This window comes from Anoplopoma fimbria, chromosome 13 (genome assembly GCF_027596085.1).
Source record: "Anoplopoma fimbria isolate UVic2021 breed Golden Eagle Sablefish chromosome 13, Afim_UVic_2022, whole genome shotgun sequence".
Lineage (NCBI taxonomy): Eukaryota > Metazoa > Chordata > Actinopteri > Perciformes > Anoplopomatidae > Anoplopoma > Anoplopoma fimbria.
Window position 1 is genome coordinate 13,420,343 of NC_072461.1, and position 23,133 is coordinate 13,443,475.

The 23,133-nt window shown below is 41.9% G+C and overlaps 1 protein-coding gene across 1 annotated transcript in view; it reads right to left on the bottom strand.

The window, feature by feature from the left end:
* Nucleotides 1-23,133, bottom strand: part of cacna1ba (calcium channel, voltage-dependent, N type, alpha 1B subunit, a) — a 126,103-nt gene that overhangs the window by 22,914 nt on the left and 80,056 nt on the right. The window contains exons 29-43 of the mRNA XM_054611009.1: nucleotides 17,681-17,777; nucleotides 16,175-16,335; nucleotides 15,915-16,052; nucleotides 15,004-15,205; nucleotides 12,768-12,932; nucleotides 12,226-12,336; nucleotides 12,063-12,146; nucleotides 10,653-10,658; nucleotides 9,385-9,501; nucleotides 7,563-7,628; nucleotides 7,347-7,438; nucleotides 6,187-6,337; nucleotides 4,085-4,212; nucleotides 2,819-2,915; nucleotides 86-191 (exon numbers count right to left, since the gene is read on the bottom strand). Coding sequence (XP_054466984.1) covers nucleotides 86-191; nucleotides 2,819-2,915; nucleotides 4,085-4,212; nucleotides 6,187-6,337; nucleotides 7,347-7,438; nucleotides 7,563-7,628; nucleotides 9,385-9,501; nucleotides 10,653-10,658; nucleotides 12,063-12,146; nucleotides 12,226-12,336; nucleotides 12,768-12,932; nucleotides 15,004-15,205; nucleotides 15,915-16,052; nucleotides 16,175-16,335; nucleotides 17,681-17,777 — 1,721 coding nt within the window. The remainder of the gene's footprint in view (nucleotides 1-85; nucleotides 192-2,818; nucleotides 2,916-4,084; nucleotides 4,213-6,186; nucleotides 6,338-7,346; nucleotides 7,439-7,562; nucleotides 7,629-9,384; nucleotides 9,502-10,652; nucleotides 10,659-12,062; nucleotides 12,147-12,225; nucleotides 12,337-12,767; nucleotides 12,933-15,003; nucleotides 15,206-15,914; nucleotides 16,053-16,174; nucleotides 16,336-17,680; nucleotides 17,778-23,133) is intronic.

The window sequence follows — 23,133 nt, forward strand, 5'->3', positions numbered from 1 at the left end:
ACCGAGAGAACAGGTCATTACATTAGTCTATTCTAGTCATTTTTAATCCCTCTATTCTAATGATGTGTGGTGTTTTTTAACTGACCTGAGGCCAATTTGATCTCCAGGGCAGTGCGAATCAGGGCCATCAGGGTGGAGGTAAAATGGACGCTGTTGTCATCAGCGATGGGCATGTTCATTTTGACGAGGCGCTGAGGAGAGGAGATGAGTGGTGACAGCGAGACTTTAGATCACTCAGCGACAGCACCCAGCCCCATCACAACACACCATTCACCCAGAGAAATCCATCTGTGTGCTGCTGTGATCCAAAACCGTCAATGGTTCCACTCTCTACGCATAAAGTACGTAAAGGTTCTTTGCTAAATTTAGTTAAGAATGTGCAAGTTTGGCCATATTGATCAAATATTACAGGGACTTGGTTCAGCACACAAAAAGCCTTCTCTGCTAGTACGTACAGAGGAGACAAACTAGACATTCACATTCACTGCTATTGGCTACAGTATGCACTACGCTGCAAGTCAAAGTGCACTGGTGCAAGACTGACATTGACCGAAAAAAAGGTGGAGAGTAGGCATGTAACGCATAACCATGAAGGTGCATCGACAGTCGCAGGAGCTCGACTCTGTGGTTGCCATCCTAACAATCGTCAACTTGCAGTTGAGAGGGTTGAGTATGCTATACGTGAAAAGTGGCAGTTAGCAATAAAGAGTGTCCATTCCACCAAGCCTGGGCAGCCTTAGCAGGAAGACTTGGTTCATACAGAACCAATGGCACCACTATAAGCATATATAGAATGTTGTGGGATTGTTGTTGTAAGAGTTGAGCTCCCCTGAACACAAAAAGCATTCACCTACATGTGCTATCAGTGGAAGTGCAGAAAGTAAGGAAGACCAGAGTCAGAATGAGACAGGGATGAAGAGCTGAAGACAAACTCAAACACACTTGTACAACCACGCCAATCTGCATGTGGTCACACATTCACCAACACATACGTAGACGCACAACTGCAAACTGCCCAATTAGAAAGACAGCAGTACAGACCATCATGATCTCACAGAAATACTTGAAATGACTGCAGTCTCTTAACAGCGTATTAGATGGTTGTGGCAAGTAATGTGTGGTTTTGCAGTTCATTTTAACACATTATGTGCCACAAAACATCATGTGCTGGTTGTTGTCATTTCATGTATTTCTGTGATACCAGACTGATTTGAAAGTGTCTTAGACCAAATGCTTGTCGAAAAAATTCACAGAGAACGAGGTCCTATATTTTACTTAAATCAAATCTTTACAGCCACATTGTGTCCACATGGGCTTTAAACCACCACATTTACACCTGGTATTATCATCTCCATTCTGCTTACATTGTGAGTAGATCTCAGCATGCATCATTAGGTAGGCGGAGCCTGTGGACTTGTCAACTAACATGGTGAATCTCAACAACAATATGCAAGGCAAGGGTAACATGTCAGCAGAGACAGCTGAGGCATCAAATCCCCCCAGAACAGAACACAACGCCATGAGAATAGTTTTTTCTGATTGTCAAAAAGCATTTGTAATGACAGAATTTCATCATTTGTGTCGAATCCAATTTACAAAGTCTCAAAGAGCTTTATCTGTAAATAATTTCCATGGTGGTCTATTTGCCATACTCTATGGTCCCAAAAGAGTGGAAGCCTAAATAGTTTTTAGCATGTTTCAAAAAGTAAGCTTTAATTGGGAAGAAACGGTCACATCGGTATACTTCTCTATACTTCTCGATACTGTCCTTGTGCTGTTCCAAAACTACTATATTTTCTTGCTTGGGATCAATAAAGTGTTATCTTTTCTTCAGCAGGCTAATGTTCCCTCTACTGTAAGAAGCTAATCGCAGTCCCTGGAGAAGCTTGCTAGGACTAATGCTAGCTCGGCTGCAGCTGGCAGTCATGTGCCCTTGGTCTCACACATTTCACCTTTCAACTTGTTGAATCTGATCACATTCTTAAGACTTTTAAGAATGTGATCACAGAGTCCAAATGTCATTTACTTCTGTCTGAGATCTGATCGCAATGTAGCCAGACCACTGCGAGATGTTGATGACGGTTATCGCATTGATAAGATATCCATATACCGATCACTTGTTGTTATCAGGTGGAAACGCTGTCTTTTTCTCAGTTATCTCAATCAATATTTAGCCAAAAATAAATAAATGCATAAAAAAAAATTGTATTAATGCTGTGTAGCACGGACATTCTAATACACAAAAACAAATGCACGCAATAGCACACACAGAAATATTTCCAACAGTGGATAGACTGTGATGAGATGACAGATAGAATGAGAGGGAATGAGCAAAGACAGAACCACAAAGTGTAAAGCACACAGAGAAAGTATTGCTCCCACAGAAAAGCAACAGAAGCCGCACACACACACGCGCACACACGCACGCACGCACGCACGCACGCACGCACACACACACACACACACAAAATAAAATCCCACCTAGGGCGTACCATTCAAAAGAAATGATAATAATCATATGACACAAGGGAGCAGATTTCCTCCATAAACATAATACGATATGCTAATTAACATAACTTTAGGTCTTCTTAGTTTAGCTCCATGTTATTATCATAAGTGATGGGTATTAGCCCACACAAAGAAACAGTAAAGACAGTAAAGATGAGGAAGGGGCTTATACAAAAAATATCAGAGTGCTAGCAAAACAAAGTGAAGAAACGAGGGAACACTACAGAGCACAGACATTGGCTTGAGTTCACGCCAATGGGAGAGAAAATGTTGAGCACAGGGAAGAAGGTGGAGGAAGAGGAGGGTCTACCTTGTAGGCGACTCTTGGTGGACATTTCTTTCCCAAACCTAAGGGTGGGGACATGTGGAGCAGCATCTGATACATATCGAGGTACTTGATACGGCCACTTCAAAGGGTGGGAAATCAAAGATAAACCAAACGCAAACAGAGAAGGATGGGGAGTTAGAGAAGGAGGAGAGGAACAAAGGGTAGAAAAAAAGAGATTCATGGAAGGGAAAAACAGAAATCTGTTGTTAATAGATTTCCCAGAGTGAGATGTGAGGTGGATGTCATCCTCGGCCTCTGTTTCAGGGCACAGGGATGCATCAATGTGGAGCTCAGGATCCCTGACAGGAAACATGGAATGGTAAATAGTGAGTTTGGCAGGGGTGGGGAGGGGGGAAGAGAAGATGGGAGGATGGGTTGACCCAACACACAGAATGCTGATGGGAGGGAAGAGAAATGACAGCATTGTAACGGGGATGTCTGCCTCAGCATGCTAGCAGACATCCCACTGGTGCACGGAGACAAAGGTTTCAATGCCAGCCCAAGCTTTGGTTGGGCATAGCCTGGTTTCATGAAAATATCAAATGGCATCCTTCATAAGGCTTTTGATCTAATTTCCATTTTTTTAAAGACAAGTCATCAATTTGTATTCATCTAGCCCAAATCCACATAACACAAAACTGCCTCAAGGCTTTAGAATCTTCACAGCATACGACTGTCTCTGTTCTTAGACCTCCAATGACAGGAGAGAGTATGCATGGCAGGCAGCATGTTGGACAATGCTGTGGCTTTGAAAGCTTTGTTTCCACTCCGGCATCATCAACCAAAGCCAGTCAGTTTGAGGGGCGGGTGCTCGTGTAAAGGCGATTTCATTGGTGCACAGCCATTCAGTTAAGTCTTTTGGCATAGAAGTACACAAAGCACCCTAGTGACGGAAACGTCTGGTATTTGCAAACCTTGTATGCTACCCTATTAGGGCAGTTCTTCCCTAAGCCAAGGGGGGGTGAGATAATGCGTAACAAATTGTACATATCCATATAGGAAATCCGTCCGCTGTGGAAAAGAACAAGCACATAAATACATAAACGTTCAAGACAGCTTTAAAATAAATCATTGATCTTAAGTGGGTTGGCATACAACAAGGTACAGGAACAAGACTTGTGCATGACGCCTCATTTAGTCACCATAGTCACCCGGAACAGGAAAGAGAGGAGTAAAGTTAGGCTATCTGTTCACCCTGCTTTACTTTGTATGCCATTCTCTGGGGCCCAGAGGGAGGCGTGAACATACCATGCAGCCGGGTCGTACTCGGCCCAAACCCGGATGAACTCATCCAGGTGATGAGGCCCCAGGATGGAGGAGTCTCTGGTTAAGTACTCAAAGTTATCCATTATGACGGCCACAAACAGGTTCAGCATCTGGAACACAACCATTACGTAGAGTTTATGCCTTGACCCGGTTGAAGCAATACAACAGTAAATAGTTCATTTAAGTAAACTGATCTCAATGACACTAGCATGATCAGCTGAGCCGCTAGTGGAGGCAAATTAAATCCAGCACTGTATTTTAGCATTTTAGCTGTGTTGAACCATCCACTTGTATGTTACCCTGCTCCGTCGGAGTATAAGCTGTTTCACAAAAGATGCATGGGGATTGTAAATAGACTTGTTCTTCTATTCTTCTTTCTAGTCTTGCGACAACTCAAAGCGCTTTTACACTACATGTCATCGTTAACACCCATTTATACAACGATGGCTCAGCCTTTGGGTTAAGTGTTTGCCCAAGGACACATAGACATGGAATGGCGGAGCCGGGGATCCTCTGATTGATGTACGACCCGCTCTACCATCTGAGCCACAGTCGCATTGCTTAAATGAAGTTGTCACTTGAAAAAAGCTACCCATCATGCTCTAGTAAGCCAGCGAGCTCTATGGGCTACCAATTGAGCCAGCTAGCTTAAAGCGCTTCTGTGAGTGACTAGCGCTGGCATGTTCCTGGCTGGCTAGCTGGTTAGCCGTTAGCCGGCCATTTACAGTAGTTCACCAGCTAGTCTTGCAAGAAGTCACCGTGTGTCTAAGCTCCTAGCACCACCCTGAACTGAGCTGTAATACGTTCTGGTGTAACTGGAGTTTTGACATCATGATCATCACAGTAGTAGTATGAAGGACTTCACATTAAGACTCCTGACTGTGTCAGCTGACTTCTCATTAAAGTATTGCAGGCCAAACTTATATACAGACAGGCTCAGAGAGTATTGGAATACATAGAACGGAGTTATGTATTAGGATACAAAAAAGGTTAACTATTCTGTCACAGAAAGTAAAGACGTAATCAGAATACCAACTAGCAGGAGTACAAATTAAATAAAAAGGAGCACATACTAACTGAATGCAAGGTGCCACCTGCCAATAAGAACAAATTAATCTTTGTGTCAAGTTCAGGTTTACCTTGCACGGTAGCCCCTGCCATCAGTGTATGAATGGGTGTGAATAGGTGAATGATGACATGAAGTGGTAAAGCGATTTGAATGGTCAGAAGACTAGAAACCCGCTATACAAGTACAAGTCTATTTACCATTTACCCCTTTGCACATGCATGCAGATTTTCACTCAATGGCCTCCGACATTAGTGAGAAAAATGCCTCCTCATTATTTACTATGTGAAGCAGAACAGGGCAACAACATCCCAGTAAGTTATCACCACGAGGATGGTTCGAGCACCTTTCAGTTCATCAACATTCTCTTTTTGCTGACAGAATCGCTTCTAATTTCAGGTCCAGCAAACATAACACAAGACAAATGGCTTCATTCAATTCTGATGCTTCAAGTTAGAACCCAGCAGCACTAATGGATAATGGACTAACTGATGATGAAGGGATTTCATCAGCTGCTTAATAACGTGGGAAAATTCTGCATTGTTCTTTTCTCTTGCCTTTGTTTACATATTTGGTATTAGGTAATCCAAAAGTAACAGAAAGTAATCAAGTTATGTTGCTTTAAAATTGTGATTCTTGGGATAGGTTACTGACTTGATTTTTGAACAGGTAATTAGAAACCCTCTCAACCTTGATTACTAGCATTGCTATTGTCCATTTATTGCTACTCACTGTATGGAAATTGCCAGATATATACAAATGACATCAAACATTTTTCCTTCAAATCTAATGTTTTCAAAAAGTAAACTTATCAAGAATTAAAAAAATATATATATTTGATCATTGCACTCTAAGGTTTATAGATTTATAAAACAACACATTTGAAAATATAGTAATTACCTTAAAGTGAGTATACACTGAGTCAAATTACATTTATTTACACTCCTACAAGAACACCACATCTGACAGCATACATGAGGTCAACAGCTACAGTGTCTACATTCAATTAAGCACTAACCAGGAAGGAGCAGAGGAAGATGAAGGACACAAAGTAGAAGTAGGCAAAGTCACTGCCACACTCTTTCCCATGGTTCCCTGAGCGCTCGTCACAGGCTCGGTGACTCAAACAGGATAACATGATCTCATGCCAGGCCTCGCCAGTCGCACTCCTGATGCACATAAAAACACAGACAGGAAGAGAGAAACAAGAGACGTAAAGTCCAACCTCAACAACACCACACAGACAAGGTTGGTTCTGTGCTGTGAAATCATTTACTTACACGTGAAAAAGAAAAAGTCAGATCATGTAGAATCAACAGAAGTTGAATTGAACATGTGTGGAGTATGCTTGTAGCTAAATTTACTTGGTTGTTAAACCTTGTTTAATGTTGCTACAATAATGTCTTTCTTAAAGCTTAAATTGTTCTTTATTAAATATTCATGATTAAATAAGCAACAATCAAACATTCTTAGGTGTTATTTATTTATAAGAGTTTAACACTCAAAGACTCAGCTTCTCTGATTCAGCAGCATGGTGAGGATGTGGTTTGGTCACATTTGGTTGACAGCAGCATGGCAAAATAAGCAACAACCCACCAACTAAAAAAAGATTTAGATAGAAAGTTGTTTAATTCTGATTAATGCTCAGAAGCACACACTCTTCCATAATAGCCCGCCAACTTTAAATCAGTAAGAAGAGCGCAGATAGAAAAAGAAAAATCTCTCATGTGAAAGCACTAAAACCTCATGGCTCAGAGGAAGAATCGGATCGAGAAAGAAAGGTTTCGGGCTCCTTTAATGCTTTTATAATGAAACTAAAATCAAAATGAAACCCAGTAACAGTGCTGGGCTAAGCATCTCTAATCAGACCAGCCAACATTAAAATGTTTCTTACATGGGAATGCGTCAGTAGTACTTATATACCTTTGATATTAGTATATTTGGTTGATAATTCTCTTAAGATTGGTGGGAAGATGAAGTCTGCATCCTCTGCTGCCTCAGGGTCAGTATAATAATTCTAGTTTTGGTCCATTGTAATCTTTGAATAGCACTATTATTTTGGTGTAGTTGCTCATTCCTTAAATGGCTGCAAGCCTATCTAGGCATGCTAAATATGTATATATATATATATATATAAATATATATATCGCATGCCCAAATTCAGAAGGTTTCTAATACCTGAACAGCAGCATGAGAGCTTGGAGAAAAGTACGGAAGTTGTTGTGGTGATTGATAGCTGTGTCCTCATTCATATCTATGTTGCCAAACACCTGCAGCAGAGAGACAGTGAGAAAAATGGATTTTTACCGTCACGTTCAGGCCAAAACATTTAAATGGTAAACCACTATATGAATATCATGGCCTCTGTGACCACAGCAGAGCGGCATCACCCACCTGCATCCCAATGATGGCATAGATGAAGAACAGCATAGCAATCAGAAGGCAAACATAAGGCAGGGCCTAAAGGACAGAAACACATGTAATTAATAACATTAATCATCATGAATCACTCTTTTTGGAACTCCTGAACCCGACCAACACGTCCTCTTTGGAAGAGGCAGAGTCTGAAGACTCAGGGAAAGACTCGTCCATATGCCTGGCGGAGGTCGTTGAGGTAGTTAAAAAGCTCTTCAGCGGCAAAGCGCCAGGAGTGGATGAGATTCGACCGGAGATGCTAAAGGCTCTGGACATTGTTGGGCTGTCTTGGTTGACACGTCTCTTCACTGTCGCGTGGAAGTCGGGTACGGTGCCTGTGGAAAACCTCCCTTTAGAGGTTTTCCAGGCACGTCCAACTGGTAAGAGGCCCCGGGGTAGACCCAGAACACGCTGGAGAGATTATATATCTCGTCTGGCCTGGGAACGCCTCGGGGTTCCCCAGGAGGAGCTGGAAAGTGTTGCTGGGGAGAAGGACGTCTGGAGGACCCTCCTTAGCTTGCTGCCCCCGCGACCCGGCCCCGGATAAGCGGAAGGATGGATGGATGGATGGATGGATGGATGGATGGAATCACTCTTTGACTGAAATACACCACTGGACCCATACACATGCATGTTGTTGTGGAGAGATGTTGGTGTGATGGGACTGCACTTGGTCAGACACCCAAAACAGTTAGCAGCAGCAGCCTAACTGTTTAACCACGCTTTGACGCGGACAACTTCAGATATTTACCTTCATACTCCAGGTGTTACTGGAGGATTCCACTAGAGGGCACACCAGAGAACTCAGACCGTACAGAGATTACACATTTGCATGATCAAAGACGTAAACAATGAACAGGGCCAACTCGAGTAGATTACTAAATGTTTAATTCTGAGATCAGGACGCCATGGCTTCGACACTGCCAACCGTTCATTTGTCCCAAGGACTTTCCCATGGACTTACATTGGGAAAGAGAAGCATGTAACTCAGTGTATAGTTTTCTTTTGAGGTAAATCAACTTCCCAGTGCGAACCCTGAATAGCCCTTTTTTAAATTGTTAGGTCCTAAAAGTTGCAAAATAGGTGATAGCTGAATCCAGGGTTATATTCCTTCTTCTGTTCATGTGAATGAGACCGAGGCTGGTCCGAGGGTTGGGAGAAGTGGTTAAAGGAAACCCCAGTTCACAAGCTCTATGGCCTCATGTATGCGGAAGATCACCAGAAGATTTGGCTAATTTTATACTTAAGCCATTTTTGCTTCATACGCCAAAGAGCAACTTTCATAGGAATGAAGGGGGCCCTGCCTCCAACGCTGTATCCAGTTCCCTTTATATATCCATGGTATATATGGACAGACCTGAATTACATAAAGTTGAGGTCGGGTCATGACTGTGCAAATTTCTGTTAGTCAACTCCCCGAGCAGGATCCATCATGCAACGCCCGGCTGGATCTCCTGCTCTCGATAGAAAATAAATAGGACTCTCTTCATATGCAACGGATCCAGTGTATCGCCACTTTGAGGAAGTTCACAACCAATTCTCCACCAAACAGACACAGGATACGCGTGGCAGCCATCATGCAAAGGTGGAGCGAAAAGCAAGTACATCTCTGGCTTTAGGGCTTCAGTGCCTTGCTACAGGTCACCAGTTCTGGCAGAGCCAAGGAGGTGACCTGGCAAGTCTCCAGTAACCGGTCCATACTCTGTACTGATTGGTCCAGCTGCCACCTTGCAAGTTACTGTATATGGGTGTGTGTTTGTGAAATTGCACGTCGGTGTGTAGTGATAATGTATGTGAGCACCTTGAAGGACTGGACGAAGGTCCACAGCAGGATGCGGATGGTGTAGCCCTGTCTCAGCAGCTTGATGAGCCGAGCGGCTCTGAACAGCCTCAGGAAGCTCAGGTTCAGCAGCCTGTCCTGTTAGACACAGACAGGACATCAAATCTCCTCAGAAGTGACTGATAAACACAGCCTGTTCAGGGCTGAATTGTTTTAAAAGTCTGAGCCACAGCTGCCCGAGTAGAGGCGGGTCTTTATTTTCAGACCCAGCCCAACCAAAACAAGAGGAGCTTGTAAAAAGACAGACACAGATTATATGACCATCTCTGGCAAAGTCTGACACACACTGGTCCCCACTACAGGCATACTGGGGTGCAGGCCGTCTGTTGTTCATATCCCTCAGCCTTAAGTTTTTATGGCTCTAGTTACACATGACAGGACAAAGAAACTTTATTTGACACCTGGTGGGGCAGAGAAGCAGCAGTGTGACAACTGTAAGGTGAAATAGTAATCTCCCACAGGCTCCACCACTGATGTATTTAAGAACTTATGTTGCTGATGGAGCCTTTGTTAATGACCCTCAGGAGTATGAGGGATACTTGCCTGCTGTGAATCCCCCAATACATTTTCTAATCAACTTCGTAATTCATTAAAATGTGGCTGCCTGTTTAAGAGAACACTAAATTACATAACATTAAGTCCAGACTCATTGAATACTATTTGTTCACATGCAGTAGGAGTTCAAGTGTGTCGCTGGATATTCATCATGTCATCATGCAGCTGGCATAGATGACAGATAGGGAGGGAGTCCCAGTCTGGTTATTGTGGTTGTGATTGTATTATTATTTCCCCCCATTTACCACAAGGGGAGAATGTGTTATGTATATAGACAGATCTGGCATCAGAGGGATCTCCTTAATACATTCAAATGAGCTCATACAGATCACTTTGTCCTTTATATAGTGAACATGTTACAGAAATGTTACAGATCTGACATATTCAGATAAACCATTGAGACGTTCATATAAAAGTGACTTGGGGATTTCAGACATGTAAAATTGCCATCATATTTACTTTATGGACCAGGTTGCCTGTTTGAAAGGTATTAAGTCAAGATATCTCGGCCTCTCAAATATCATTTTTCTGAGTTTGTCTCTCAGATGTTTCCCAACTTTATGGAAGGGCAATACTTACTTGACAAAGCACTCTTTTAAATCACATTCAAAATACCATAACATCTTATATATGAGAACGTTTAGAGCAGTGATCGGCAACAGAGAGTCACTCACCGTAGTCTAGTGATGTTTGAGACCAGGGCATGGCAACACCGGTGATGACAACCAACACGATGGAAATGTAGAGGTAGAGAGAGACAGATAGCAGAGGAAGATGAGGACAGATTGAGAGGGAGAACAGATTGAGAGGAAGGAGAACAGGAACAGTCATATTGCACAACATAAACTGATACAGTTCAACAAATACACACATTGTCGGCTGACAGGAGGAAAACCACATGTCCCGTCATGCATGTTTACATGGGTTTCTGACTTATTTTAAAATTTTGTAAATCTTTTAATCTGGCAAGCATTTAAAAAGCTTTTAAAATATATTTTTTTTACCTCACTAGTTGGCACTTACTTTTACTTTCTATTGATCAATTAAAAAGCAGTAACACTGTGACTCACAACTCACTATCTCTCTACTTTTGGCGTTAAGCTTTACCAGTTCGTCACGTTCAATATAGTGGTTGGGAAATGAAGGTGACAACTGAATATTGCAATTTGACCAACGTGATGTCAATATTGTGTTCAGGTTGTTGATTGGTCGCGACCCAAAGAGAGGATGTCTTACCTCGGAGCGTCAATTTTTTATCTTGTTTTAGCCAATCACAGATTGGCATGATAAAACCAGGATGGCATTAATTTGACAGAAGACGTTTATACTTGCCATGGTGAAGTCAGCAGAAAAATGACAGCTTGAAGGTTGTCATGGTGGTTGTTCATGGACCTCTGAATTATGTTCTTCTGAACAAGGTGCTGGCTGTGTGTGCTTGCTCAGAGTTTTTTGGTGTGACTGTTACAAATAGTTTACTGATAAAGGCACTATTAACATTTCTGAGGATTTTACAAAGAACTCCAATTCCTTTTAAAATGCTTTAATAAAAGATGGTTTTAAAAATCCTCATTTGGGTAAAATCATTTTCAAATTTTTTCCAAAATAAGAGATGAAATATACTTCATAAATGACACGGAGATTTGTTAATGGTTTGTTTCAACCACTTCAGTTTTTTCATATTTTGATTTACTTGCCTCTAAAAAAAATAGAAGAGGAGCAACCTCCTCTTCCTCTATGGACCAGCCTCCTTTGACACACATGTATATCAACCAAAAGCTACTTCACAATACACACATATACAGGTCAGTGCACGGACAGGAAGTAAGGAAGTGGATTGAATAAAGAAACTGTCAAACAACACAGAGTACTGCTCCACTGTAAACCACACATTAAATATCCCTCCATCCTCGGCTCCCTCTATGATAACCCCCCCCTCTCTGCAGTCTAAAGCTGTCTGGACCGCTGCCATGTGGTCGTCTTTGCTGATGTTAGCTCATTACTATTTCACCAGCTGTGTGGTATGGATACAATGCATTCAGCCTTGTTGAAGTGAGGGTGAAGTGGGTGGAGACAGGTGCTCTTACATTGATTTCAGTCACCAGGATGTCGGTGATGCTGCCCAGCACTGTGACAAAGTCAAATACGTTCCAGGCATCCTTTAAGTAGTTCTGGGAAACAACAGTTGAAAATCATTAGCTGTTCTTTATTATTATGAATATTTAAAGTTCTTTCATAAATGTTACTCACCAACGGACCAAAAGCAATGATCTTGAGGACACACTCCAGAGAGAAGAGAGTGGTGAACACTATGTTCAGGTTCTTAAGCATGGCTTCATAGAAGTCTGGAGCTCCATGGAACTGAAAGGCAGAGGCAAATGGTCAAGTTTGTGTCTAATTTGAGGAAGTAATGCTTATTAGCTCTCTTGCTGAAAGTTATTTAATAAGATCAATACCACTCTCTAAAATAAAGCTACAGTGAGCAACTTGTTGACTTACAGTATCTTAGCTCTTGGCCATCATAACCACACATAAAATAAATTGCTTTTAGTTCGGATGTTATCTTTGGACAGAGCCTGGCTAGCTGTTTGCTCCAATATGTTATGCTAAGCTAACATGCTGCTGGCGGTAGCTTTATAATTAATGTACAGACATGATGTATGGTGTGGTATCAATGAACATATTTCTCAAAATGTGAAACAATTTATTTTCTTAGCTAAGGAATCCAGAACTGACTTCAAATCCACAAAACTCTGCAGTGTATTATTAATATCCTCTTCAAAAGTTCTTACCTTCATCATGAGTACTACAGTATTGAGAGCGATCATGATCATGATGGAGTACTCGAATGGAGGTGAGACCACAAACTTCCACATCCTGTACTGGAAGGACTGCGTGTTCTGGGGCATGTAGCGGGTCAGAGGTCTGGCGTTTATGGCAAAGTCAATACAAGCCCTCTGTAAGAGAGAAACCACATCACTGCTTCACTGTCTTTGTTATTTGACAGGAACTGCTGTCAAACCTCAGTATTGATCATTCAAAATGCACACTGTGTTTTTGTTAACTTTGGATAACAGACATGCATACATCAAGGGGCTATTATGAATATTATGGATCATTGATAAGTATTAAATGAACATGACGCTGTGAAAGTTGATAAGCCAAGAACAGACTTATAGATTATTGAAACCTTAAAAAGCTAGAAAAAAAAATGTCATGTGTCCCTGAGATTCTGATGGCTGTCTATCACCAAAAGTGTAAACTCTGTTGTTCAGCATGTGCTGCGTTTTTTGCTTCCAAGACTAAAAAAATCATCACGTCTGTCAAAACCACCGTTATGTTTTTATATAAGAGCATCTCAGGGGCAAACTCACAAAGAACGGATTGCAATCATCCATGTGGCAAAGCATAACTGTGCTTGAGGCCAATGTGTCGGTTGGTGAGGGTCAGCCTGAGCAAGATGAGTCCATTCCTGTTGAACTCATTGCTCATTTAATTTCTCTCCTTTAATTGGGAACGCATATGCTGCTGGGTGAAATAATACCTCAATCATTAATGAGGAAAATATTAATGGAATTCTCTTCTTTGAAGATTTTTTTGGGGACATTTTTAGAGTTCATTAAACACCTGCAGCGATTCAAGCGCAGCAGAACGATAAGAGTGTTTCTCCAATATGAGAGAGGAGCACATTCATGCAGGAGGCACAGCAGCGTAACTTCATTGATGATTTGAATCAAAACATTTTTTTTATGTATTTTCAGAAATGTCATTTTGGGGAGCTTTATTTATTTATTGTTCATGACACAACAACGTCATTTCATCCCAAAATAAATGAGTCAGAGCCGACGAAGCTCCTAATGCACTTCAGGTCCATAAGACGCTGATACTTTCTCTGTAACTGAACGTTGCCTTTAGCGCTGATCTTTGTGAATCGCACTGTTTCTGCAATGAGTCTGCATATGACTGTAATACATGCAAATATCAAAGGAGCACCGAGACGCTATTTGCTTGGCAGCACAGTTAGGCCTTGACAAGACAGAGTTCAGTTTAGCAGCCTGCAGTGGCTTTGTGTAATTGTTTTCATTGAGCGTGAAGTCTGTAGTGTTTTGGACGATGCTTTTGCATTGCTAAGCTCCTCGCGCTTTTGACGGAGCACCCTCGAGATAAAAAAAAGTTGAACTCAGAGCGTAAAAGTGCCCAATGTCATTAGCTTTTTCTTTGGCATGGTGGTGACATTTGCTGGATAACCGTAGTAACCATGATCTGAACAGAAAACAGCAAGAGGCAGAGCAGTGTGTTAAAGAAGATTTAAGGTAAGTTGTTTTCAATCATTTCAACTGTTGCCAACTTTGAAATATTAGGTAGCATACAGTTCATGGTTTTTGTTAGCACTCATTGAATGTGGTTGCCTAGCAACAATAATTGAAAACAGGTTTGTTTTAACATGTTATGGTTCTCCTATCATTTACCACCAACCTGTATATTCACAGCACCTGTGAGAGCTGTTTGACTGTTCTGAAGAAGGTCCTCGGACCAAAACATCAACAAACTAGCCTCATTCAAGGGGTTACAATATTGTATTCTCTTACTTATTATTTATTTATTTATTATACTTAGTTCTTTGCTTACTGGTTTTAACTATGTGATGTGTTCACTTTGCTGGACTCACAAAAGATGGCTGGTATGAAAAGAGGTGCACGCAGGTCTAGAATCATTCACTCAAACTGTAGCCATATTTAAACATTTGAGCCAACACAACATGTGTTTGGAAAAAAGTGACAGTTTGGCTCTATCCCAAAGAATATGAGCTCCTCAGTCTCCTTTTAATCCTACCATAAAAAATTTCTCCAGTGACAGGACAAACCTTCCCTAAATGTTTCATGATAATCTGTTCATAACATTTAGGAATATTCAGCAAACAAAACAGAGGTATGAGTAGAAAGTGTTGATGTAGATAGTGATAACAGCATTGTGTAAGCAATACTGTCAACATGAAGCTCAGAGTGGTCTGTCATGTCTCTGCTTTACCTCATTCTTTTCCAAGCTGCACTCAGACAAGGCCTTGTCTCCCTGCTCCTGGAAGGTGATGATGATGAGAGCGACGAAGATGTTAACAAAAAAGAAAGGGAAGACCACGAAGTAGACCACATAGAAGATGGACATTTCTATCCTGTAGCCTGGACTGGGACCCGTGTCTTCAAAGGTAGCATCCACAGAGTGCTTCAAGACACTGCAGGGAGAGTAGAGCAGAACACAACAGCCAGGAGGTGAGATGTAGTTACATATCCAGCCCGTAATGCTATTCTCCAAGGTGTCAGTGCCACAGACAGACCCAAAATCATCTTGGGCACTTCTTCACCCAAGTGCCCAAGACATTCAGTCGCAGATCTTATGATACGACCACAAAGTCCATCACAGTACTTTTGCCTTTTGCTAATCCATGACTAGCACAGAGGTCCAACAGCAAAGCAGCACTCGGGTTCACATCAGGAAGCCGTTCCTCCCAATCAGCGACCTACAGGTTTCTCCATCGTTACCCATATAAGCGTTGAAGTCCCCCAGCAGAAATATATAGAGTCCCCAGTTGGCACCCAGAACGTCTCCCGGGGACTCCAAGAAGGCTGGGTACTCCGTACTGCGAACTGCATTCCATGTCCCAAGAGCAGGTCTGCGATGCCAGGAGTCGACACGCCTAGGTCCACGCCCTTGCTCGCAGCCCGGCTCACATTCAACCTGACCCCTATGCCTATGCTTGTCGTGGGCTCACAGGCTGGCGGCACCATGAAGATTGTGCCCGCCTTAGCACATGGGGCTCAAATGTTTGGGAACACCTGTTCAGGGTGTCAAATCCACCACAGATAGGCATAGTTTCAACTATGACAGCCTTAAACATGTCTATACTGTAACTTTAAGACGGGAATCAAGTCAGCTGCACTTACGTTGGCCAGCCCTCCCCGGTGGAGACCGTGAAGAGGGTCAGGAAGGCCCACAGCACATTGTCATAATGGAACTCATATTTCTTCCACTCTCTGGGCATGGCGGCCACCTCGTCTTGGTCGTAGTCTAGGAACTGCCCTCTGAAAGACATGAGGGCATACATAAAGCTGAGTTGGGTTAGCCAGGTACCAGGTCTGGTTTTGACCACACCAATGTCTTAAAGGTTTCTGAAATAAGAGGAAGTGGGGGATTTTAGACCAACTTGCAGTCCTTCTCTAGGCCCTTAGACTCGTCTGTGCAGTAGAAGAATTTTCCCTTGAAGAGCTGGACCGCGATGACAGCAAAGATGAACATGAAGAGGATGTAAACAATGAGGATGTTCAGCACATTCTTCAAAGAATTGACCACACAGTCGAACACCGCCTGAGGACACAGAGAAACACACACACATTTGATTTAGGGGCGAAGTGAAAATAAATCATTCTGAATATAGTTTAACAATATCATCTTTTAACGAGCATATATTGCTTGCCAGGATGCTGAAGTTGTACTCATGGTCTGAATCAGAATGGGATTTTTTGTGGCTTGGCCTGCTCGTGGGTCCAGCTCAGTGAGATGCATTAGTATGTAATTAATAAGGCACACAGATAATATATAATATTTATAATTAATATTCAAACACAAGATGGACAGTAAACAAAAGTAATATGGAGCTGAGAGGAAGGAAATAAAAAATCCAAAGGTCCTTAAAATGGAAAAAGCTGAATACTGTAAACTACTGAAACACTATGTTCACCATGATATCAGGTCTATCAGGAAAAAAAGTAAGCTCCATGTAGTCACAAAAACCTACAACCTTATATTATTAAAAGCAAAACAACATAAACACTAAATTGCTCCAGAGTGACTAAATGTTTTAAGAAAATGAAATCACATCAGGACATAAAGTAAGATGCTGTATACACACAGTGTAGGGCGCAGACACTGCTACCGTGGATTCTTCAAAGGGAGACAGACAAACCAACCCTCACCTGTTCATAAATTGACTGGTTGCCTTCTTTGTAACTGTACAGATAAAATATTTAGAGATTTGCATTTCAGACAAGCATGAATGTACAGCAGTGAGCTTGTTAACATCTGATGAGGTGTATGCTAAGCTCATTTAAAGTGAAGTTATAATGACTGGGTTTCTTAGCAAAAATCACTGCTACATATTTGGATTTATAATCAAAAGAAAAGGCTGATGAGAATCTGAATTTTTCATCCTGTCAGCAAATCCCCTGTGCAGACCGACACCAACAATGAATGCATCCTATAACAAGTTTTGTGTGTGTATCAGAGTCAGATTCATCTTCTTCTTTGTGCCATCGAGCATCATTAAAAACACTTCAATGAGCCATACTGCTGCACTGGCTGACATGTTTCTTCATTATCGTGAACACACACCTACACACAAAGGTGGATTCATCTGCCGCTAAAAAAAGTCCCCTAAAATTGCACAATTTCCTTCTTTTTGCTAACAACTAACTGTCCTACTTTTTTAGGAAACAAATGAGCCTTTTGGAAAATTAGGCTGTATATTTGTGATTTTTCTTTGAGGCATCTTGAGTAAGTAACAGTCAAAAAGTATTCATTGGCAGAAAAACACGAGGTAGGTCACTTGAGTCATACTCAAGCAGTCAAAAACTAGCGCTCCTGTGACAGCAAGGATTCCTTCCTTATTCTAGCCCTGCTTCCCTGGATCAATGAATACAAATAAAGCAAACACCTTGAGTTTTGGCAGGCGTTTGATGGTCTTGAGAGGCCTGAGCACTCTGAGAACCCTCAGTGACTTGATTGTGCTGATGTCTTTGCCTTTGGTCCCCCTGTGGAAAGCAAACACAGTTAGACCACACAGCATTATTTAGTTCATCAGATCTTTTTCACCATTACTAATGTTACTAATAAACAGCACATATAGGAGAAACTGGTTTCCAAACTTTACTATAACATGATGTTTGTCATTATGACACACTTGTAACTATGTTTGAAACGGGACGGGTTAATGAGGAAGACTAAAAAAGGCTGTCTCACTATCAACAACAACACATCCATGAGAAGTCCATGTTAAATACAGAGCTGGAAACAGGACGAGGTTAGCAGCCTAGCCTAGCTTAGCATGAAGACTGGAAGCAGCAGAAAAAGTGTGATGATATATTAGTTGTACTGTGAATTTATATTAGTTGTACTGTGATGTTATATTTACTGTACTGTGATTTTATTTTATTTTTACAGTGATGTTATATTAGTTGTACGGTGCTGTCATTTTTCAGTGAATCCATGGGTTATGGAGGGGTTATAATGGTTATATACATCTTAAAAATGTATCTGAAAATTAAACAAATTACATCCAAAATCTGAAAACTCCCATACTGTGGCCGACCTGTGAGGTAGTTGGTGATCCAGGCCTGTAGTGGAGCATGCACCTGCATTTCCAGTATCTTAGTCCTGAGCAAGGCAGGTCTTATAGTGTTAAAAGCAAAAAGTCTAAGAACATGACTCTTGCAGTGCTGCCTGCCTCTTCCAGGTGAGAGTAAGCTCGGTGCAGCAGAAAGATGATGGCGCCTCCCACTGTGGGGCTGGTAGGCAAACTGAAGAGGGTCCAGAGATGGTAAATGGTACTACTTGCATAGCGCTTTTTCTTGTCTTCAGAACTTTAGTAGTGCTTTTACACTACATGTCATCAATCACCCATTCACACCCATTCATACACTGATGACAGGGGCTACCATCCAAGGTGCCACCTGACCATCAGGACTCTTACTAACATTCATTGCCCTTCTTACACCGCAGGAGCAAGAGCAGGAGCAGGAGCCATGTCAATGTGGGGTTAAGTGTCTTACCCCACATTGATATGGACTAGAGGAGATGGGGACCATGTCGATGCAGGGTCATCCTTTTGATTGAATGACGACCCTGCTCTACCACTGAGACTCAGTAGCCCAGATGGCTTGAGTAATGAACAGAGGTGCTTCAGGACTAGCCTCTCCAGTGACCTCATGACATGTAAAGTCAAAGCCACTGGCCTGTAGTCACTGTGGGTGTTTGGTTGCTTTTTCTTGGGGCAGGAACCAGGCATGATGACTTCCACAGGACAGGGACGACTTTAAGGCTGAGGTTGAAGATGTGTTGAGAGACTGCACACAGCTGAATAGCACATCCTTTGGGCTCTCTGGAGCTGAGGCTGTCAGGCCCTGCAGCCCTACCTTGGCATAGTCTCTCTTCTCACATCCTCTGCTGTGATTGACCCAGGAGAGATCTGTTAGAGAGCCCAGATGGGGGAGAACAAGAGGGCTGGGATGAATGCACAGGAGCCAGGAGAGTTGTTGAGGAGGGGTGGTGTGGTGAGAGTGCACGGGAACAGGGGGGGAAGTGAGTTCACGGAAGGAGGGATGGGCAGGGATGTTAAGGAAGAAGGAGAGGGAGCTGAGGGGGGATGGTAGTAGGAGCTAGTGGGAGGGTGGGCAGAGGATACATGGCCAAACCTGTGAAAGAACAGACTTATTGGCCCAATCCAGACTCCTTCTGTCTTTTTTCCATGGTCATGCCACTCCTGAACTCCCAGATGTTCTTTAGCTGGAGTTTCCTCTCAAGCTTCCTCCTGTAACACATTTGTTTCCCTCTGCAATCTTTCCCCTCAGTTCATCAACTTCTTCTTCATCTCCTCCTCTTGACTCCTGAAGGCTGCTTTCTTTTGTTCAGTTACCCAGGCTTTATTGTTGAGGAAACAGTGCATTGTTTTGGTGGGGATTACGCTGGCCACACAAACATTTACATAATCGGTTATGCAGTCTGTGAGTCCATCTATGTCCTCCCCATGTGCCTTACAGAGAACATCCCAGTCTGTCACCTCAAAGTAGTCCTGGAGAGTCTCCTCTTCTTCCTGTGACCACCTCTGGACAGTTCTGCTAATCACTGATTGCAGCTGGAATGCAGATTTACTGAGAGGCTTCAGGTAGACGAGGTCGTGATCCGATTTGTCCGGGGGAGTCAGAGCTATGGGGCTGTATGCTTTCTGAACATGAGCATATAGCGGGCCCAGTTTTTTTCCCCCAAGCATTGCCGTCCACAAACTGTTTAAATTCCAGCTGGTTGTTGTCACCGCGATGTGGTTAAAATCCCCAGAGATTGCTATGAGGGCACTTGGGTGCAGAGTCTGTAGTCTCGTGGTCACAGAGTTGATGATGTCAGCAGCCCGCAACACATTAGCCGCGGGAGGAATGTAAACAGCAATCATAATGACCCGGGAAAACTTTCTTGGCAAGTAATATGGACGGGGACTTAGTGCTAAGACTTAATACGACTGAGGACTGGGAGTTTGCAAAAACACTAGTGTGCTTGCTCTATGGGCCCATGGATGCGGAAGATCGCCGAAAGATCCTGGTATTTTCATCGGAATTCTATACTTCAAGTCGAACTTTTGATAAATGCGCCACTGAGCACGGAGTGCCGCATCCTAAGCTGTATCCTTTATCCATCCATGCATGGAGCACACAGGAGATAGGTTTGGATTGAGATTACCTACCTCACCACGACAGTAGGACTAGTCATAAATTATTTGCAGATTGTAGTGAATGAGAAGACTCATAAACCTGAATGAAGGAGTTCAGATGGGTGGCTGCCTTGCTAGTGGCTACGCGGTAATGAGCATCAGTGACCTACAAGGGGCCAGTGGAAAGTAATGAGTGGAGTGACATGAGCTGTTTTTTGGTTGGTTGAAGACCTGCTATTGCAGCAGTCTGCATGCCTCCAGGTTTCATGCTAAGTTTTTGTCTTGACTGCAACTCTGTACTTAAAACAGAGATATAAGACTGATCTTTTTTGATTTTTTTAGTATAGCCATAACAACATTTATTACACTGTGCCCAGCCAAGACATCATTACTTTTTCTTGCCAAATATTTTTCCATTTTAATCTATCTATCACTTTAATATTGACTTCAGACAAATAAAAATAATACATGTTTAAAGGAGTATTCAGACATCAACCCAGAACAGTCCTTGTCTTTACCAACTATTTTAGTCTCTTGTAAAACAAATATGGTAGAAAGGCCGAACAGCAGATTCTATCAGAAACAAAACATCAAGAGCAATATGCATTTTTTCTCAGTCTGTAAGCTGTAAAGTAGTACATGTACTTCACTATATGTATGTGTATAGGGGTGGAGGGAAAACATGTCAATGACACTACTTGGGGTATGTGGGATTGGTTGTCATGTTATTACTGAGCAGTACACACTTCACAAGGACATGCATCTCCTAAAGGGTCAGCTCTGTGTACCATGTAATCCTGGTTTACATGAACAAGTCAGTGTGAAATCTCATGCAATCAATCAATTAAATCACATAAAGGTTTCCTTTGTCCTTTTGTAAAAGAGAACTCAATTTTAATACATTGTTTTCCATGCAAATATGGTCACAATTAAGACTGTGCATTAAGGATCTTAATCATCAAGATGTTTGAATAAAGTAGAGTTTCACTGTTTCATCTGTACAGTTTTTCTGCTCTCATGACAAGTGAAAGGCAGAAAGTTTGCCACAAAATGGTTAACTTACCACTGTGCAGTAAGGTAAAACAGTTTCTTCTCCTATATTTTAATACTATATAGACTGATTGTGTCTAATGTTGATTAGGACATGCTAACGCTTCAGCACAGTGTCTATCCAAAGTGCTAACAGTACCAACAGCTTATTTGTACCAAAGTCTGTTTTTATGTAATAGTTAACCAAACAGACCTATAAGTATTCTCCCTACAACATTATTATGATACTTGAAAAGGCTTAAAAAACGATTGTTTCATAAGGCTTCTTACTATGAGTGATGGGATCCTACATGAACATAAACAATTTTCTGCATTAGTGAGAAAAGATTTGGCTTTTTCTCATAACATAATGTATTTTGGTTTTTGACTGTGCTCTTTTTACTGGTTTGAAGACGGCAGGTCCCAGCTGGAGAACTAATCAGGGTTCAGCAATATTTGAATCAAATCTGATTAGAGTTTAGGGGGTTTTACTTTGTATTGCATATCCAATCTGATCAAACCACACTCAAAAAGTCCTGAGGAAGCATATTAGCCCAGTTGAACTTTTAATAAATTCAATGCGTGTCTTTTACTCAACTTAAACTAACTGTTAAAGTTGAGTCATACTGGTGGACAAAGACACAGCGTCTATAACACCTCACGATATCCTAACAAAAAGAAGTGACCCCGGCCACTGTCTCATCCCACACATCTGGCCATCACTGTGTAGAGTGGACGTCTGTTGGATTGTCTGTTGTTCACCAATCCTGACATAAAGGTGTTGGGGCAGCTGCTCAGCCTCCATTAGAAGCGTTCTGACCCCCTTGTGGTGCAACTATCTGAATCTGAGCACCAGTACAGTTCTCTGATTTGCTGCATGGACTGGTAACACTGTTTGATATTATACAGTTGTTTTATTGTTTGTTTTTAATGTTTTGTCCCAGGACTCCCTTGAGAGCAGTATAGTGATACTGAGCGGATTTCCTGGAGTAACAAAATGAATAAAATCGTGCTTTCAAATTCTACATATGTGCCAGTCCAGAATGAAATGGGGAACAGAATCAAGTGAAACACTTCTATAGAGTATAGGAATTGAGGAATAGATTGAAACGATGTGGATAAAGAGCAGAATGCCTTAAAAGACAAATGGCAAAAATGGCAGCAGAAAGTCATAGCCTCAGTGGAATAAGCCTAAAATCTACTGCTATATTGAGAGTTCTTTCAAACCTCCAAGAAAGTCAAATAGTGCGGGCCTACAGCTTCATATAGGTCTTTGCTGGGATAAGCACGGAAAACAATGTTAAGAAACACATTTCTGAGGATGAATTCAAACAGAATGTGCAAATGTCATAGGTAACATCTGGCCTTCTTGCATTAAAAGTGCAAAAGCCAATTACTTTAAAAGCAAATATAAGGGTTTATAAAAATAGAACATATTTATGGGATTAAGGATTCGTTACAGAGACTGAAATTGTGTGTTCTTGCCCCAGTCGGCTACAAACTCTGGGGTCTCTGTATCCTGACTACTGTACAATTTTGTAAGTATCACCCAATGTCATAAAATTGTACAAATACTTTTTCAACAACATGAACCCTGACTGAAAACTGCACAGCACCTATCAGTGAACTGTTCCTGCTTGAAGTCTTTCACTAGTAAATAT